Here is a 19,970-nt window from a genome sequence, read left to right on the forward strand (position 1 = left end):
CTCTATTCCTGCCTACAGGCAGGCAGGCTTCATTCTGTTGGAGCTCTTTCAGGACAAAAATGCTTATAAATGTAGGAGATTCAAGTATTTTTTGTTAAAAGGCAGACTGGCATTTAACATCCATGACAGACTAGCTCAGTAAGAATTTCACTTGTGTGCAGACCCCTCGCTGTACCTCAGTGCTCCTGGTCTTTCCCTGAACTGCAGCTGCTCTGCTGCTCCTGTGTTTTTGGTGGAAGTTCTGGGTCATCCCTGCTCTGACATGTTTGAGAGTTTATGGATGGAGCACCAGACTGCAATCAAACTACTGACAGAACTGGGGCAATAGGATAGGAGAACTTCCAGCTTTTCTTTCCAGATTTAAAAGCATTTAGTCTCTCTGATTGCAGTATTGACACTCAATAATAAAATTACTGAAACAAACTGCTCTGAAGATTATGATGTCAAATGCAGCGCTTTGAAATTTCATGCAGGCTTACCATAAAATAAATATCCACCTGATATTTAATCTCATTTGTTTTTTCACCTACATTTACATTTCATTTTCTTAATTATCATTTCCAAAGTTCTTTTGGCTATAACAGAAATATAATATAATTTCCAAAGTTCTTTTGGCTATAACAGAAATATCAACCAGCTGTCTCATCACTGCAGAAATATCAGCTCTCCCAGGTGTTGCCTCTTTTGAATGCTAAATAAAGACAGATTACTCCAATGAATACACGGTGGGAAGGGCTAAGTGTAGGGCTCAATAATAATAAGTATTAACATTTTGATATTAACTGAAGAAATATTAACAGAACAGCATGCAAGAACTTCTGGCATGGCATAAGAAAGTCTATTCTCTAAAACAGGCAAAGACCAGCTGCAAAGGAAAAAAAGGAACATTTTCTACTCCATTAGTCAAGGAACTGCAAGACAGCTCAAGGTCACAATTTTAGACATCTGAAGTTGATTTAAACAAATTCCATTCAGACTTCCTATTCTTACTTAACTTACAAGTAACTTTTATTGATGCTTGTGCTGTCCACCACGTGCCAGTGACAGTGTCAAAGGAATGTCATCATGTCAAAAGCATCCCTTGAGTTACAACTGCCAAAAGTATTTCCAAGACTGTGGTAATTAAAGACCAAAGAAATCAAAGTGGTTATTGTAACTTAGTATCAAGGTAACTCAGAACAATTCACTGGAAGTTCATCCTCCAAATGAAATAGGTTCTATATTACAATCTTTTTTCTTTTCTTCCAAACACTTCAAAAAACAATAAAGAGAAAAAAATGTATAGCTTTAACTACCTCAAAGTTTTAGACATACAGAGGCATCATAAAAAACTGTACTTTCATGTTGAAACCTGGTATATGAAGTTAGTGAAGAACAGCAAGATTTTATAGCTCAATTGAGAAAACAAAAGTAAATCCCATCCAAACTCCAAACTCAAACCACAGATGGGATGTCGTGACACAATTCCAACACAACCTGGGTCTGCTCTGTGTCTGCAGGCACACTGCTGAGGCTTACAGATAATTTATTGCTTATTCCAGGCAGCAGACCCTGTACCTCCCAGCCAAGCTAGCACTGTGCAGAACGAATTTTCCATAGCACTGCTAATACTTCAAAACCTCAGTTAACCACATATTTCAATGGGAACTGAAGAGAGAATAAAGTATCAATCCTTTGGAAATTTTTACTGAAACAAAAGGAAAGCGGGGGGGGACTTTCTAAATTTGCTTTTCTTCTTGAATCTGAGACAAAAGACCACATAAGGGCAAGGAGTTTAAAATAGAGATCAATATTACATGCATTAGCATGCCTTTTTAGCACTTCCCTGCTCTGTTAAATTTCTAGTTATTGACATACATATAAAGTTTATATTTCAACAGTTCTAACAATAACATTTTGACCACCATAACCTTCCATCTAAGTACTGACACTCGTTTTCTGTAACAGCAATTTAGACACAAATATTACATTTTAAATACTGGCAGCAACTGTTTGCCATCACAACTGAAATCTAACCAGACAATACTTGAGATCTTGCATTCGTTGTCTCAAATAGATGATGGAACAGTATTATTTAAGCAGAGCTTTTCCCTGATTCCAGTAGGTGGCAATAGCTCTGCCCTAAAAAGCTCAGAGAAACCTGTTTCAGAAGGGGAATGAAGCACTGCATCCCCACCCATCCCTGCTGTACCGGGGAGGCTCTGAATTAAATCACCCAAAAGAGCTCTCCAAAGAAGATTCCTCTGCTGTCAGCCCTAAAATTCACTGCAAATCATTAATGTTGTAACTGAAAATGGAGCCCTAAGGCTCTAAGAACACTTAAAACAAGATAATTATTTCATGCCTGATTTGTGAGAGCAAGCACTTAACTTAGAGTGCTGCTCTGCTTTGATTTGTACATGCAGGTGCAATACCCATGCCTAAACTAAAGAATTTTATAAAATACATATATAGTAAATGGTTTCATTATGTCTGGTTTATGAAATTTATTAACTTTGCATACCAAAGTCTTCATTGTTATAGGCATCTCAATAGTCTGGGATGTGACAATCGAACAACTCAGCAGAAATCAAAGTAATCATCTATCTTTCATGGCCTCTGACATCTAAAAAGAGTTTTACATAAAGAAGTGCTTTTTAAGGATAGTTATTTTTCCGAGAAAATATGCTAAATGGGAACACACCCCCACCTGAATCACAGGTCTGAAGAGCTCAGTAATCATGCAGAACCTCAAACATGTCCCTTACTATTATCTATGCAAAGCTAATTGACAGCTGTGGAAAGCTACAGGACAAAAGGAAGTCTATGCACCCTGTAAGGAGGAAGAAATGCCCAAAGTGCTGCGTTGAGAAGTATGACTTGCCACCTCACAGACTGCCCACTTCCTAGCCTGCACTAACCAAAGAGCTGAGTTAAAGTAAGGTCATGACTTTAAATCAAAGGTATCAATAATTCCAGTTCCTCTTGTGCCAGTGAGGGATTGATGTTACTGCCTCCATTCTCAAAAAAATGAACCACACATGCAAACAGCACACACAGTAATTTCTATGACTTAAACTTATCAAACATACTGAGTTATTCAACAGCCCTACTGCAGAAATGTGTTATTTTCCCTCAAAAAAAAAAAAAAAAAAAAAAAACAAAACAAAACAAAAAAAAAACAAACAAAAAAAAACCAAAAACAAACAAAAAAAAAAAAAAAGAAACAAAAAACCCAACTCTAAAAACTTCATTCTTTTAAGAAGGGAAAATACAGAAATTTTATTGTATCCAATGTTGTGATTATTGAAGAACTACTTACTATGGAATAAAGGTATGTAAGATGTGGATTAGGGATGCTGTTAAAGGTACAAGCTGCTGTGTGGAGGTCTGGGTTCAGCCCTGTTGAATGGTCTTTATCAGTAAAAATCCTCTATCACATGGGTCTTCACAAAATATTTTCCACTCTCCAAACAGAGAAAACTTAATTTCAGTAAATCTATTTCACAGTGTAAAAGCCTCAATTCATGAGACAGTCTTCACAAATTATTTTTATTTAAATTCAAACTTCAGAGTCAATAATCAAATAAATGTGAAAAACAGCTATTGGAAATTCTCTCCTCAGAAAAAAAAATCCACATGCTCCCAAATATGAGTCAGTTCCCATTCCTCAGCTCCAAGGCAGAAGGGGAAATCCCCCCTCTGTGCCAGCAGTAGCTCCCTGCGTGCTCGCTCTCTGTTCTGTCCCTCTCGCATGCCCTCGGAGGAGCAGAGCAGGGCTGTGCTCTGCCCTGCTGCGACACGGCCCCGGGAGGGAGGCACGGACGGCTCCCAGCCTGTCCCGAAGATCAGCAGCTGCAGGAGCTAATTAGCAGCAGGCTCCTATGGGCAGTAAAAGACTCTCTAGCGTACATTTCATAAGGGAGAGAGAAAAGCTGCAGGAATTATCCTCATACACTAAGCACACTGATGAGAGACTGACAATTCTCTCGTACACACTGGCGTTTTTTCTCCTTTGCTTTCCTATCTCCTTTGTCAGCTGGAAGCAAACGTGCTTTTTAAACAGGGAACAAGAGTATTTTCTTTTTAGTTCCCCTTCAGCTGACCAGAGAATGAATGAAAAAAGCTGAAGACTTGCTTCTTCAGCAGATGCATATTTAAATTTTGAGCACCATATCATCTTCTTTTTTGGACCACTTTTAAAATGAAGAACACTGACTCAAACATTTTTCCATTTAAATAACACATTTTTTTCCAGACACCAGCATTTGATAGATAATGTTTTGGCTCAAGGGCCACTTTTGTTTTTATATTCTAATTACCTCAATGCTACAAGCATCTGAAGCAGTTGTACCAAGTAACCCAAATAGCAGTTGGCATTCCCTACCAGAATGCTTTTTAACTAGTAACCTGGAGTAAGATCCAGAAGCATGCTTAGCAGCAAAGTGCAATAAAAAGGAATGGGTAGAGAACAAATGTACAGACAATGCTTCAAACTAACCAGCCCTGCTTTAAAATACTATTTTGTGCTGGGTGTCTCCAACAAATAAATTCTGCCTCCAGGATAAAAACTAAACATTTCCCAGTCAGAACACATTCACTTCATAACAAGACTTTTCAAACGTCCAGAATTTGCCACTGGTTGAGTATAAATATTGTGCTAGAGCTATTAATAGTAATTCCTAAGTAGTCATCTGAAAGAAATGTAAACAGCTTCAGGTTAGATTATTGTGTTACTCTGGTCACTATTTTAAACCTAAAATGCAGCTACAATATACAAAGTGCTTTATTTGTACAGGCATTAAATTAAGATATAATTATGTTATAACAATAGCTAAAAAAATGTCTTCCCTCTTTAGCAAGTTACGCAGTTAAAAAAAGACAAGATTATCTTCTATTAAAGTTACAATAAAATTTCACCCTCAATTACTTAATTACACCCTTACAATATTTCAGTCCATATATAGATTAAACCATCTTTATATATGCTTTAAAGGAGCTTATTATGGTTTTCAGCTCCACCATGAAACAATTTCCTTTTAAAATAATTTTAAAGTGTGATGTCTTAAAGATTTGAGCAGAAAGAGTGGCTGAAAGGATCTGAACATAAAAATTCCCCTTATTTTACTACCTACTCCTGCATCACCAATTAGACAGTCTCATCAAGGATTAAGGACACAGTATTCTATATTACTTTATCCTTCTATTCTTCCTCTTTGCTCTTACCAGTTAGCAGAAATGGCTTTAAAATATGCATACAAGATTTGTTAAGTTCCTCTTCTACATCCATTTACAAATCACACTGGTAAATGCAACCATTAGACTGTGATTACATGTCTGATGACCTCCTCCCAGTAAAGACCTCGTGCCTTGGAATTTTGGCTGACAAAGACTGTAATCAGTTTCAGATCTTCTTTTAATTTCTGTTTTCACACAACTCACTAATATATATTAGATATTATTGTGCTGAAGTACATACTCCTAACCAAACAGGACAAATAGGATTGCGCCCTGCCACACAGCTGCTCCAGGTTTTCATACTTACTAGCACTGGGGAAGATACTCAGAATACAATTCTGCATATAGCTTGATTTTCTTTTCTAAACAATATTGAGGCAGAGAGGGGGGTGTTTTATGTTCTGGTTCCTACTGAAGTTATGAATATTTCAATTTAGCCAACATTTACCATATTGTCTATCAAGAGATTTCTCTAAGACTACTGGTTATAATCACAACTCTTCTGAGTACTGCCAACATACATGAAGATGTGAATATTCTCTTGATCCTGCTACGTTCCTGAATCATTTACTCCTTATACTTCTGTTTTAAAATGGTAAATATGAGAACCATAATCCTATGTATAATCTTCATCTATTGATCTGTCTACTTGGTAAGAGAAATACTAGTTTCTCTTCTAAATACTGCTGATTACTAAGCATGAATTTTCAATGCAAACCCTTGCAGAAAGGCTTCAAATAATCATTTCAGAAATAAAATCTTCAAGCAATACTTTCTGCATGACAAAACAAGCCACATCTACCCATGGACAGCAGAGTACTTAATTCCTGAAAGATTGCTCTGGGGCTAATCTTTCTGTGGTACAGCAGACGTTTGTAATGCTGCTTCCCATGATGTACTGAAAACAGATTCTCAGTCTTCAAATGTGTAAATATGCACATACATTCTTTTTGCATTAGTAAAGCAGTCACAGGAACTTTTATAAATGTATCTGATGATGCAAAACAAGTGTAATGAACTTAAATGTCTGTCTTTATCTACAAGGGGGGAAAGTAATATGGTATTTTTAGAAAAATCTGATGTTCTTACCAAGAAAAAGTATTCTAATAATTTTAAGAGTCTCATCTGCTCTGCATTAGACAACAGGTAGCACTGCATGAATGTAAACCTCCTCAAATACTCTCAAGTCTGTGACAGACACTGGTATGTCCCCTGTTGGACATGAACCAATCTGTTGTCTGACAATCCAGCTAATGAACTCCCATGAATTTATTTTTTCTAATCAGTGGAACCTAGTTAGCATCCAGGCTCAAATGCCAAGGTCATTAGGCACACTCCTGAAGCTGGGAAAGAGGGTGTGACTGTCTGCCTGACCTGCTTCCTCTCACTGCACAGGCAACTCAAACCCACTTTTCTCCCAAAGGGGTTTCCAACACACATTTAAACCCCTCAGCAAACTAGCAGATATGAGCAACAGGCACACAGTGAAACATAACAGCATTACTGAGCATCTTTAAACATGCCATTAATTTTACATGGAAGGAAGATGCTCAGGAGAGCACTGGCTAAAGGAAAACTGAGCTTCCCAAAGACAGAGCTCTTCTGCACTCTGGCCTTTACACTGACTGTCCTTAGAGAGGGGAGTGCTTGTTTATATTGAGAAAAGCAGGATTCTCCATGAAGCATTAAACTCCCCTGGCACGGAGATGTTCCTCTAACAAAGTTTAAAAAATGGCTGAAAACAGCAAATCACTCAGCTCCTCTCTCTTTATAGATTTCTGTTCCCAATCGTTCTCCTTCAGGGACTGTGGAGACCTGCCAGCTAATTGTGTGGACAGGATGGCTCTAGGCTTGTCTCTGATCTGATGATGATGTTATTATTTCTTCATAATTGTTTACTGTATAAAATCAACATCATTCTCTCCAGAGGAAGATTGCTCAGAGTTGCTCATGAAAGCGTTTCAGCTCAGTTGTGGCCTGCTGTCGTCTTGACAACATACTCATGTCAAGGTTAATGTTTCATCAAGGCACTGTAAGTACCTCCTTCCCTTGCAGTTATTCTTTCAACTGTAAGGGTAGTAATGCAATTTAAAGTTTGTTCATTCTTGGCTGACCTTTAGGAGTATTGATTGCAATTACACAAAGAGAAATTACAAGAGAGAAATTTCTCTGAGTATTGTGGGAGTAATTGTAATTGTGGGGAAAACCCCTAGATTTTGGGTTGTGTTCAGAAAGCACAGCCCTGAAAGCAATCACCTCTACATTTTGTCCTGGCTGAGAGAGGTACTCTGCCCATGACCTCTGTTGTGCCACCTGAGCTTCATATGGGAACCTTCCCATTGAAACCCCATCTGTACAAGTGAGATAATGCTTTTTATTAAGTTCATGGGGATTTCATAATTCAGTGTTCATGAAGAACAGAAATGCAAGGTTTTCTGTGGCTACTGCTACGTTCAAAACTTCCCTAAATCTTGGAAAACAGAGTCCCAATGCAGAACTGTGAGACTACATTGAAAGAAGAGATACAGCTCTTCTTTTACTACAAAGTAAATAATTTAAGAATATTCTTGCTCACTGTCTTGGAACCATCCTTTATGTGTCCCTAGGCAGAGCTGGAGACAGCAAGATTTACATGTCAACAGCTATTTTGTTAACTGGTTCAGAAATACCAAGGGCAGCAAAGCACCTGCCTGTGCTGCTGCCCTGGGCAAGACACTCCTCTCTGTGTTATTCTAATACCATTCACACTTATGTAACTGATTAAATAATGAAAAATACATCTCTACTGCTTGTGGTACATGCATGATCGTACAGGCACACCCCTTGCACATTAGCCATGCTGCTTAAGCTCTGGCTTGGTCAGATTTATTCTTGCAGTCTCTCTCTCCCCCAGGGCCACTGCCAGCCACTGAGTTCCCAACATTCAACAGAACCCAAATGCTATATTCTTCTTGAAAAATATGTGGATGCTTTAATTGTCTCCCTGGGTTTCTATGACAACCACAGCAACATAAACAGCCTTGCTGGCAGCCACAGGAGACTGAAATCTCTGCTCTCTTCCCTCCCTTCCCCAGAACTTCTCCATGTAGAACATACCGTAACCAAATAAATGCAATTAGCAATGGAGGTGGTATCCAGTACACCTGGCTGGCACTGGGGACATGTCTTGGAAATAAAATGCATTACAGTATTTTATGGTAACAGTCAAAGCATTGCCTGCTACATCAGTGCTATCGAAGTACCTTGGGACCAACAGTGAAAAACAGTGCAAAGCTATAAATACATAAACAGAAGTTTTCTATGTCAGTCTGCATGGCTGCAGAGAGCTTTAAAAAACGCATGACAAGGCTTTCTCTGTCAGTGCTTCTGAGCACCTCTCACCTTGGTGGTAGGTTACCATCAGGAATAGATAAGCCCCTGAGTAAATGTCAGGACAGTTGGGGTTCAGATGGCTGCAGCTCCCAGCTTTCCAGCAGGAAAATCATAAACAAGATGGGATCACAGCAGCAGTAAAATGCTGTCAGCCTGAGTCCAGGAGAAACTGTTTCTCTAACTCCTTCATCAACACTGTGAGAGCTGCTAATGCTCAGACATCTGAGTTCCAACAAGTCCCAAACAAGTAACTCAGGTCTTTCTTCTCTCCTGAGCAAAATTAATGGCAAAATAGATTTTCCACGAGCCAAGCATAACCCTGGAGGTTTTAAGCCATTTAAACTCATTCATCTAACACCAGATGCATGAAGCCATCAGGATACATAAGAGTTACAAAAGAGGCCACTGATAATTGTGGCTATCAGCTGTCCATAACTCACAAAATCATCTCTCAAATTATTATACTACTTTCTGATCACCACAATGCCATATGTATTTTCAAAGTAATAGCCCCTGTATGTCTAGCTTGTGGCAAAGTAACTTTGTTAAAGAAAGGGCTGCAATTTCCTTCACCAGTGCTGTTAGTTTGTCTCAGGCACTTGTTCTCCCTATGCTGCCAGGGAGATACAGATGCCTCTGGCTGCTCTGAGACTCAACTGGGGATGGAACTACGCTGTTTTCCCTGCAGCAATCTTCCCTTGGCAGGGGAATCCTATGGCTTTGTGGGACTGATTTTGCTGTAAAGCAGACTCAGGATTTGAGTAAACGGAGCTGGGGGCTGGTATGTGAATGTGAGCTCTTGGAAACAAAAAACTATGGGGATTCCCCTGGGCCAGTAAGCAGAAATACATGCATCTGTGAAGAGAGGGAGCAGAAGGAAAAGAAGGCAAAATGCTTCCCTCTTCCACAGAGCTTGGAAGGCACAGAAGGGGACACCAGACATTGCACAGCTTGAAGGATCTGCTTTTAGAAAACTGCCTGATGACACAGACCAGGTGGAGGCAAGGGAGAAATAAATGAAATGAACAGTAGAAATGGTGATGAATATTTAGAAAAAGAAATGTGGATATTTTATTGGTTTTCCATCTTTAGGCAGGACTTTCACAGTGGTGACTACCAATATAACATATATAAAATAGTTTCATTTCCTTTTGAAGGATTTTAAGCAGGGTCCTTATGGTATGGAATTCTTGCACATGGAAAGATTGCATTTTGCAATATGAAAATGAAATATTTATTCTTCCCTCTCTAATTTGCTCCAATAGGCTGTACAGCAAAGAGTCTATATGAGATTGAATCATGAATATGAAATAATTGCTTATGCCCACATTTGCTATGCTAAACAACACCACTGGCTAATGAAATAAAGTTTAATTTTATCTATCAACTATTCATAACAAGTTTTTGTTTGCATGTATTTTTTTCTGCATTCTAGTGTGATTCTGCTAATTACAGACAATCTACTTAAAACTACAGCATATAGGAAATGAATGTTGACTTGGAATATAAAGAGACATCAGTTACCTTACAAATATGAGAGTCCACATGCTGCAGATCACATCAGGGTATCAGGCAATATGCAAGGTATGTTACATAATGTGACATTGAAGTTATTCACAGAACAAGCAGGTCAGATGAGATTTTGTAGTTTTCACAGTTATTTATTAACTGTACTAACCCCAAAATGATCACAGTGCTTTTAAATTAGGGTCATAAAAAATATAAGCTTCTCTTTTCTGCACCTGGAATTAATTACTAGGCCTAATGGTACTGAAATCAAAATGAGGGCAATTTTAGAGTAATTTTAAATTAATGATTCTGCAACCTACAAGTAGGTATTTTCATACTTTTCAACCTCTGTCCAATATGACCCAGGGTCTTTGAGACAGTTTGGTTTAAATTCTGAGAAATAGGTATGAAAGTTAATTTAAAAAAAAAAAAAAAAAAAAAAAAAGAGGCCCAAACCACCATACCAACCTTTGCCTATTCCCTAAGTATGTTCATGGTGTGTGGGTGGCTGAGATGAATTATGTCGAGGTGGTTTTCTCAGAAGTAATTACATAATTCCCTCATGCCTCTGAACCATTCTAAGCCCTAATCCAAGCCCTAATCATTACCAAAGTATTCATAAAGCCTCCACAAGACAATGTTCCAACTCACAAAGCTATTCCTTAGGAATAGTCAGTACTTCAGAAAACTTGAAGGTTGCTGTGACTTCACAGGAAGTTTTTGTGCTGCTCAAGAAAGAGGTGTGATATATTTTGCAGTTGTGCCCATGAATGCACGTTTTTACACTCAAGTAAATGTATGGCATGACACCCCTTTCAGGCACAGAATCACAGAAATCTATGGCCAAACCCCATGCTTTTGACAATTTGAACTTCTCAGATTTTGCTAATTTTAGTTAATTCAGCTGAGCTAATTGGTTCTTTGGTAGGCCAATATTAAAAGTGTGGTTTAATTAATGAATTTTAAAAGAAAATTAATTCAGAGTGCTTTAAGTATATAACTGGGGAATGTGCCACTTCAAATGAATGAAGAACATTAAGGAAAGGTAATTTTCCTCATTTCTAGTGTACTTTTGCCATGCATCCTAAGTGACAGACTACACTGGAAGGGCTGCACACATTAGGGTCAAGGCTTTTATTTATTGTTAGGAAGTAATCACCCATTTTTGACAATGCCAAATTATTTTCTTCTTCCTAAACATCTTAAGAATTTAACACTTTTTGTAAAAGCAAAATTGTTCTCAATAGCATAAAATACACTCTCTCTAGAGCACAAGGCTAAAAAATCTTGACAAGTGACATACCTGCCCCAAGCTGCTTTCATTGTAGAATCTTTATCAACAGGAATGCACGAAGACTCAACAACACTTGATTTATTCAATTTGTAGCAGAGACCACAGTCTGGATCTAACATACATCCATTGCAATAACTGAAAGAGAAAAAAATAAATACTTAAGCAACACTTCATTCATTAGTGGATGTCAAAACCAACAGCATCTCCTACTAAGTCTTGGAGTGCACATAGCTAAGTTTTCAGTGTTGGAGACAAGACCAGTAAGTTCTTCAAAAAGCATCACATATCGCTTTCAACCTCTTCTGTAACACATTTTGGTAGTCCATGTGCATCTACCCTGTCATACCTGATCAGGCTTTAGGAGAATTCATTCATAGAATAAATTTTAATTGGAAAGAGACAGATTGGAGTTGAAGAAAAAGAATCATCACAGAATCATGGAATGGTTTGAGACAGAAGGGACCTTAAAGGTCATCAAGTTCCAATGCCCCCTGCCATGGGCTGGGATACCTTTTACTAGATCAGGTTGCTCAGAGCCCGATCCAATCTGACCTTGACTCATCCAAAGATGAGTCATCCAAAAGTTCTCTGGGCAACTTCTTCAGTGACTTACCACCCTCACAATAAAAAGGTTTCTTCCTAATGTCTAATCTGAACACTCTATTTCAGTATGAAGCCATTCCCCCTTGTCCTGTCATACATCACACCTAATAACCAAACTAGAACTGGGGCATTGATGGATGTGAGTCAGTCAGAGATCACAATACCATGTGTCTCCATGAGCAAACTCCTGAATTTTCACTACATTTGATGGAAGGATTCATTATGTCAGTGGAGGCAATTCACATACAGGCATCTAGTGTCCAAAAATATCCCATCTGCCCCTTACCTGTAACTGCAGAGTGCGCAGTGCTCTTGCAGATTATTCCCATGCATCACACTTGCCAGCTGTGTACAGATGTCTCTGATTGCCTTGGGAGGCTCAATAAGCACAAGATGCTAACATGCAGGCAAAGTTTCCTCAATGCCACTGTGTTAGTTGCTCAAGGGACTAGACAGCAAAACTGTTCTCTACATACCCTTGGCTGCACTGACCACATCCCCACTGACTCTACTGGCAGCCTAGACACCAAGGGCCCTACAGATACTTCATTGAGGAGTCAGTCTAAAACCTGTCTCTAAAATCTGACTGATGGGGAAGTAGGTATGTGAGCTACAATGCCATTCCAAAGCTCCCCATGCAGTGCAAGTTAGCTGAAAGCTGCTGGCACAAAGCCTTACAAACACTCACTCATTGCTCCTGTGATTAACTCACACAGGTATTTATCTTCCCTGCAAGCCATTTTAGATTCAGACACACATTTTCACCAGTAAAGTCCCTGATCTATCTAAGGGATAACTTTAGGCGGTAAAAACAAGAAAGAATTAGCTACTGTAAAACATAGAGTAAGCCTGGAAATTTGAAAATAAAATTCAACTTCGAAATACAACATCTGGAAACTATAATATAAACTATAAACTATATATAATATAATTAAGGTGACCAAAGTAGCTTTAACATACACTCCTGTAACAACAAAATCAAGGAAATAATATTTTCTGAGTGTGTAAGAAGGACATTGTGAATTAAGGGATATCTTGCTTAAACTACTTAATCATGAGAAAAAGTAGAAGTAACTGTATAGCAAAGTCTCAAGAAACTAAAACAGTAAAGTAGATTACATGGATATAAAAAGTCTGAAAGTATATGCTTAAAAACTAGTTATTCAAACTCTTTGTCTAATAATGTTTCTAGAAGAACTGTAAGGTCAACTCACATGGCAGATGGCAAAAAAAGGGCTTTGTTAAGAAAATTTTCCTATTTCTCCCAGTTTTCAGAGAAGTGTGCTCTTTCCTATTGTGTTTTTCTAAATTATTAAATTACTGCAGAATTTCTATGTTGTGTACATTTAGAATATAGATCTATTTTAAACACACCTTCCTCTGCTTAACGGATTGGTCAAATTCCAGTCTAAACAATTTGGGTTTTTTTAATTAAGAAAGCTGCATTAAATCTGCTCTTGAGAGATAGACTGCAGAAAATATTTTTACATTGGAGATGAAACAAAACTTTCAGATAAAAGTCAATCATTTTATCTAACTGTAGTAAACATTTCTTCTCTTGAAAAGATAACTAAGGAAATTGTAATTCTGCAATTAGCAATTTTCAAAGGCAAGGACAATACCACTATTACAGTAGTGAGACTTAGTTGCATTTTGTTACATTGATATTAGTACATCAATGGGCAGTAACCAAGAGTTTAGAGGAACAGAAGACTGTACGTGAATGAAAACATTTTTATAAATCACAAATATATTCAAGTATGCAATAATAATAGAAAAAATGTATAAAATTAAAATATTTTCTTATATTGAAAGGAATCTCATTATATCAAACAGGATTTTGACATATGATTTTCACACTATAGAACATTTTCCACTGAAATGATGTTATCAAAGTGCCTGTAAGCAACATGAATTTCTAAAAAGACACAGTGATTGGTGTCATCTTTATGGTGTTACCAGCAGAGGACAGGACAGGGACTGGACACCTTCTGGTTTCCCTCAGTGTCTGCACAAGAATCAATGCAGAGATGAACAGCAGAGCTGAATTTGCCCTGTCTGTTCCATCCTGCTGGGTAACTCCACATAACCTCATGTAGTGCTGGTATCAGTAACCAGTCGAGTGGGAAGCACAAGATATCTTATTTATTCCTACCTCCCATCAAGAAAAAAAAATTGAGAGATTTGAGTATTGATTCCAGTGTCTGTCTACATGGCTGCTGGTTCAGCTGATCCTCTGGCTTTACTGGATATTGTAGAATAATTTAGGTTGGAAAGGACCTTTAACACCATCAAATCCAACTGGTCTTCCTGTTGGCATTCAACATAATAAAGGCTGCTGGATTTCATGTTTTGCCAAATGTCAGAGGTTATACAGAGGTACTCCTAACAATTTAGAGAACTTAAAATTATTATTTTCCATGTTTTTTTATTAAGCTTGTCTTTCAGATTGAACAGTTAAATAACAGCTCTTTCTAAACACTTTATGTTTGGGCTAGGGTTTCCTGTCTCCTATATAGTGTGTCTGTAGAATCAGACTCTGATTTCATATTTTTGAGACAAGACAAATTTATGTCAGAGGAAACACAGAATTCTAACACACAAGGCATAAAGCCACATCAAATCTAACCTCCAGCAGACTAAGAGCAGGCAGTTGCTATTCAGAACACTTAGCATTCTTCTGTGCCCTGTTTTATCACTGATATAAAATTTTATGTTGTCTTTGATGAGGTCATTGCTTTTTCCAAGATGAAGACCAGTGTTTTTTTCCTCCAAAATCCCAGTATATATACATTAAAATTGTTTCATAACACACTAAAGAAACTTTCATCAGTTACTAAGTCTAATGATAACAAAAGATGCAGCATAAAATAAGTGAGGAAGATTTTTTTCAAAGAAGCAGTTAAAAACAATCAAACACACCATGTGCTGAGGCTGCTCACTCTAGAAATAAAATATACAGCAGTTTCAGGTTTATGCTCATCTTCCCTCTAGCCCCATTATTATCTGCTAAACTATTTTAACAACTTGAAATTGAGCACTTATTCTGACATATATGCTCATAGTGATATAAATAATATAGGCTATAGAATGTACCAGGAAAAGAAATGCACAATTTAATACTTACTGACATGAAACTATCTCTACAGAGATCATTCCTGTCCTCAGAAGCACCTTATCAGTCCTATCAATACATATATATATATATATATATGTATATAGAAATATATGTCAGAGGATGAATCTTTAAAAATATTGGTAATTCTTCAAATCCACACCAGAGATCAATTATGGCCTTGAAAGCTCTATATGAGAGTACTCTCAGATGCCTAGGTAGGAAAGGAAATTTGCATCCAATTATAAACGGGAGATATGCTTCCTCTAGTTATCCTGAGATATTTGTGCTAAGTTTAAGAGTTAGTGTCTTGAAAACAATCTCATCTGTGAAAAGCCAGTTCCAAATTCCCAGGTAGGCTGGTGGTCTGTAAGACTGACAATTCAAGATTGAAATACCTGAGAGAGATTATTTGATTTTGATGAAACCAGGCAGCACTACAGCAGAAAGGTTTTACAAGGAGCCTGTTTCACTCCCTGCTGGCCAGCTGGGCTCCTAGGCAACCCAAGGGGAAGGCAAGTGTCTAGACTTCAGATGCTGCAGCCCATGAGGCAGAATAACAACAACCAGCCCTCTCAGGCTCCAGAAGTCCAAAAATGCCCAGCTTCTTTGCAGGTCTGTGGCATGAACTCGACAGAACAAAGCAGCCTGGCCTCTCAGTTTGTGGGGAACTGCCATGGAATGGGATTTCTGGGCTCCTGTTTCAACATCACAGCATGTTTACTGAGGAGCTGACGGACTGTCAGCAGAGTAGATATTCCCAACCCTGTGATTCCTCACTGATTCTGCCAACACACTCAACACACGTCCCCTTCATCCAACCACACAGGAATCTGTGTGGAAAACAGATTTTCCACAGGAATATCATGAAAACTGATATCCAGAAAGACTGACAGCACCAATTTTGAGGTTCATTGATAGCAATTTCTTGCCAGCCTGAGCAGCAGCAACTCTCAGAATGCTCTGCTCTGGAGCAGCCTGCCTGATTAACTGTTCCTGAGGTTAGAGGTTGGTCACAAAGGCCACAATGCCATCCTCTCTCACAGAGATCCTTACACTAGATGGATGAATTACTAATTGACTAGCTGTGTACATTTTTCTTGATACCAAAATTACTGTTTTCTTTCTTCCTGACACTGCAGTTTACCAGGCTGTAATGCAGTCTTTAAAAATATTGAATAAAATCTCTGACCTGCCAAAGTGATTCTCCAGGTACTGATGAAAGGTTTGCAACTGCTTTTCCCTCCCCATTAAGAATACTCCATACTTATGTTTGTTTCATCATTACATTTTGCACTTTAAATTTGCAAAATGACCTTGTAAGTAATGACTCTCCTACAATTCTCAGAAGTCTTGTAATTTGAGCTGCAAGTTTTACCTTGCCACTTTTGTTGAGTGATTTAGCACTAAGACTTTTGCCCAGTGCCTTTGCTCTGCAAGTACCATTTCTCTTTTTCTCACACTATTTTGACTTTTTCAAGCTGAACCTCAATTCAAAAAATTTGATCAATTTTCATTTTTTGCCACATTTTAAAGAACTTTCAACTTTACTCTTCATATTCTGTTATCCAATTACAAAATGTATCAGTATGTTCCTATTGTCCAGCTACAGAAATGTAAACAAACCTGATAATGAATTCTGGACTGTGTAGCTGTACAGAATGTACCACCTGATTTCATAATATTCTACTCCATGAGTAGCAGAACAGCCTCTCAGAGCATCAAAACATCCCCAAATACAGACTTTTTTTGTGGACAGACTCTTTCCACTTCTTTCAGATCCATCATTCACACTGAGTATATGCTGCAGAATCAGCCTGAGTATGTGAAGAAGACTTTTTATGGGAAAATCTGATCTATCTGTTACATGCAAGTTGGACCTGATGATCCTTATGGGTCCCTTCCAACCTGAGATATTATATGCAAGACATTTTGCTCATGTCCTGTCTTGTCCACAGAGTAAATTCCACTGCTGTGCACTTTTTAAACCCACTGCTCCTGCTCTGTATGATGCAAATAGTCATATTCCTGAAGATGGTTTTCCTCACAGAACTGCAGGAACAATAAAAACTGACTCAGGCAGGAAAAGCTCAATGTAGGGACAGGAAGGTCTTGCAATACCTACTGAGGAGTAGCACATTCCACTCAGAGAGAATATAAGCTGCAAATCATTGCAGGCTGGAATGAATGTCACTTTGACTGTGCTGCTTTCTCCTATTTCCAGCTTGCTGTTTGCCACACTGGAAGCATGATCCTAGGCCAGGTGGATCTTTCATCCTACCCTCAGGTTACTCTTTGCTCTCAAGGTTGGCTATGTAGACAGTCTCTGCCTGCCTTAGCAGGCAGTGTAGTTCCTTTCCATCTCCTTATAGAACAACAACAAGCTGGGATCAAGCTTTCCTTGCTTCTGTTCTTGTATTCTATCTACAAGACAATTCTCTTCCTCCAGCCTTGAGCAGAAGAAAATGGCCAAGGCAGCTGAGCTGAGTATCACTGCTCAGGCCAGGCCTGCTCAACTGGACTCACCAAGGGACATGGGCAACTGATGACTCCAAAGAACCAAGGTGTTGAGTTCAACAACAAAAAAATCAAACCAAGGACTTTGGGACAAATACTGCAGTAGATTTATTAGCTCTGTTGACATGTTAGGATTTTGATACTTTCAGCCATATATACAGCTAAGGATCTTACGGATTTTTTTGACAAATGGCTTACTTCAGTTTTATGCACAAATTCATCTCAGTTAGGTACCAGGACCATGTTTAAAACTGCCTGATGCTTGCACCTGAGGACTTTTGCTGTTTGCACAGGCTTCACTGCACCTCAGGCATGAAATCAACTCTTTCTTTATACTTCTGATGGTTCCTGTGTTGCTTCCAGAAGTGAAGCAATAAATTCAGGTTACGTATAACTGGACAAGAACATAGGGGATGCTTTAAGCAGTTAAAATGTGTGCTAACTGCAGATACCACTTTCAGCTGTTGTATCTGGGACATAGGAAACAAATTAATTAACAAAGAACGAGAAAAATCCAGTTGGACTTCAAGAGCAATTTCCTGCTATTATAAGAGACCAAGCAACAGAAGTGTATTTGCTAAGTTCTACCAACACTCTGTTAGGTAACACATGTATCTATTTAGTGGTGTCCATAAGGAAAAGCTATAATTTATAATCACAGTACTTGGATGCTAATTGCAGTTCTGTAATTTACCACACAGATACTCCAACAGATCTAAATCACAGTCATGTTCAAGTATGATCAACCCTTTCTCATCTTCAAATCAGGCTCTTGCTCCATCTATTCCACTGGGTTGATTCTTTGGTGTATTCCCTAAAGCTCCAGACCAGCCCTGAATCTTTACCCTTCCTGATATGCCAGCCACATATAAATACATCAGCTTTACTCAAACATTCCTTAAACCTTCACAAAGGCTCCCATTTCCTCAACTATGCAACATAATTTATACAGTCTCACAGAAATTGTTCTCAGCCTCTTGGTGTTTGCTATTTGTGCTTTAGATGTGGTGAGGATGTGAAGGTTCATCTATTCTCCTCACCTACCACAGTCCTACGAGGATAATGACTCTACAAACCTTGCCTAGCCCTTAGATCACCAGGGCTATCCCCCTACTGCTACAAGCACCTTGGCAGCAGACTCTGCTGAAATGCTGACATCACATGAGAAGTGTCCTGGTCTACTTTCTTATAGGTATCAATTGCTTCTTATCTTTGATGATCTTTTTTTTCTCAATTTATAGATCTTCCAACTACAGAGCTTCTTGATTTATTCCTGGAACTGAGAAACACTGACAGTAAAGAACAGAAGCAACTGACTTAGACATGCCATTTTTTTGGACAGAGTGGCTGTCTCTGTAGCATAATTTGTTTTCAAAACTATTTTTCCAAAGAAACCCTATACATAGATACTATATTTTCAGCTTCCAGACAGATCAGATAAAAACCCTGTTCAAACTTGATTAAAATAATTCTTGTGTGACTAAAATCTGCAGGCCTTGTAAAGTGTAACACCATTACTTTGGAAGATTTTAAAAAAATCATTCCCTAAGCATTGTTTCGGGTTTTGTTAAAAACCAAAGTCTTAGAAGTATTAGCCAAGATGTGAAGTGTTAATAGGTTACTATATGAGTAACACCTTGTTTCCTCACTAATGCAGAGTTTGAGTCAAAGCATGTGGAAGACTTATCAATGGTTACAGGAATTGCATTGCACTCAGACATTATAGTTCAGGTAAGTTTCTTTTCAGATTTTTGTCTTTTAAAAGATCAAAAGATCATAATCTTTTAAATTGATGAGAGAAGTTTTTTTTTATTTTTTTTTCACTCACTTAAAAGATGTTTACTACATGAACTGACATATTCCTTCCTATCCTTTATAATTTAAAATTAAATTACAAGTTTTGATTGATAGGACCAACATGCCAGCACAGGAAAAATCATTACCAAGCAATATATCACTATATTATTTACGTAATAAATTTCAAGACTATGTTGAACATAGTCTTCACAGTTCTGCAACATGAACTATTAGAATTTTAACTATACTTCATAAGAGCTGGCAAAAGCATTCTCAGACATGTTTATCTCTTTATATATTCATAATCTTCTGACCTCAATGGCCAAAACACATTACTATATTTATTACTGCAATTCTCAGTTATCAGAAAACCAGTAGCTCAGGCACTTTGACATTAGAAAGAGAAAATGAGAATCATATTTTAACAAATACTGGTTCCATGATACAGTGACATTATGAGAAATAGCAATGCCTAGTTTGCTGATCAGATTGTCAATGAGTTCTCAATAAAATAAAATATAATACCTAATACACCTACTATATGCA

The 19,970-nt window shown here is 38.0% G+C and overlaps 1 protein-coding gene across 1 annotated transcript in view; it reads right to left on the reverse strand.

Moving 5' to 3' along the window:
• The window catches only part of SLC2A13 (solute carrier family 2 member 13), a 142,328-nt gene that overhangs the window by 16,911 nt on the left and 105,447 nt on the right, over nucleotides 1-19,970 (reverse strand). The window contains exon 7 of the mRNA XM_053943108.1: nucleotides 11,402-11,527. Coding sequence (XP_053799083.1) covers nucleotides 11,402-11,527 — 126 coding nt within the window. The remainder of the gene's footprint in view (nucleotides 1-11,401; nucleotides 11,528-19,970) is intronic.

The sequence above is a fragment of the Vidua chalybeata genome, chromosome 5 (assembly GCF_026979565.1).
Source record: "Vidua chalybeata isolate OUT-0048 chromosome 5, bVidCha1 merged haplotype, whole genome shotgun sequence".
In the NCBI taxonomy this organism is placed as follows: Eukaryota; Metazoa; Chordata; class Aves; order Passeriformes; family Viduidae; genus Vidua; species Vidua chalybeata.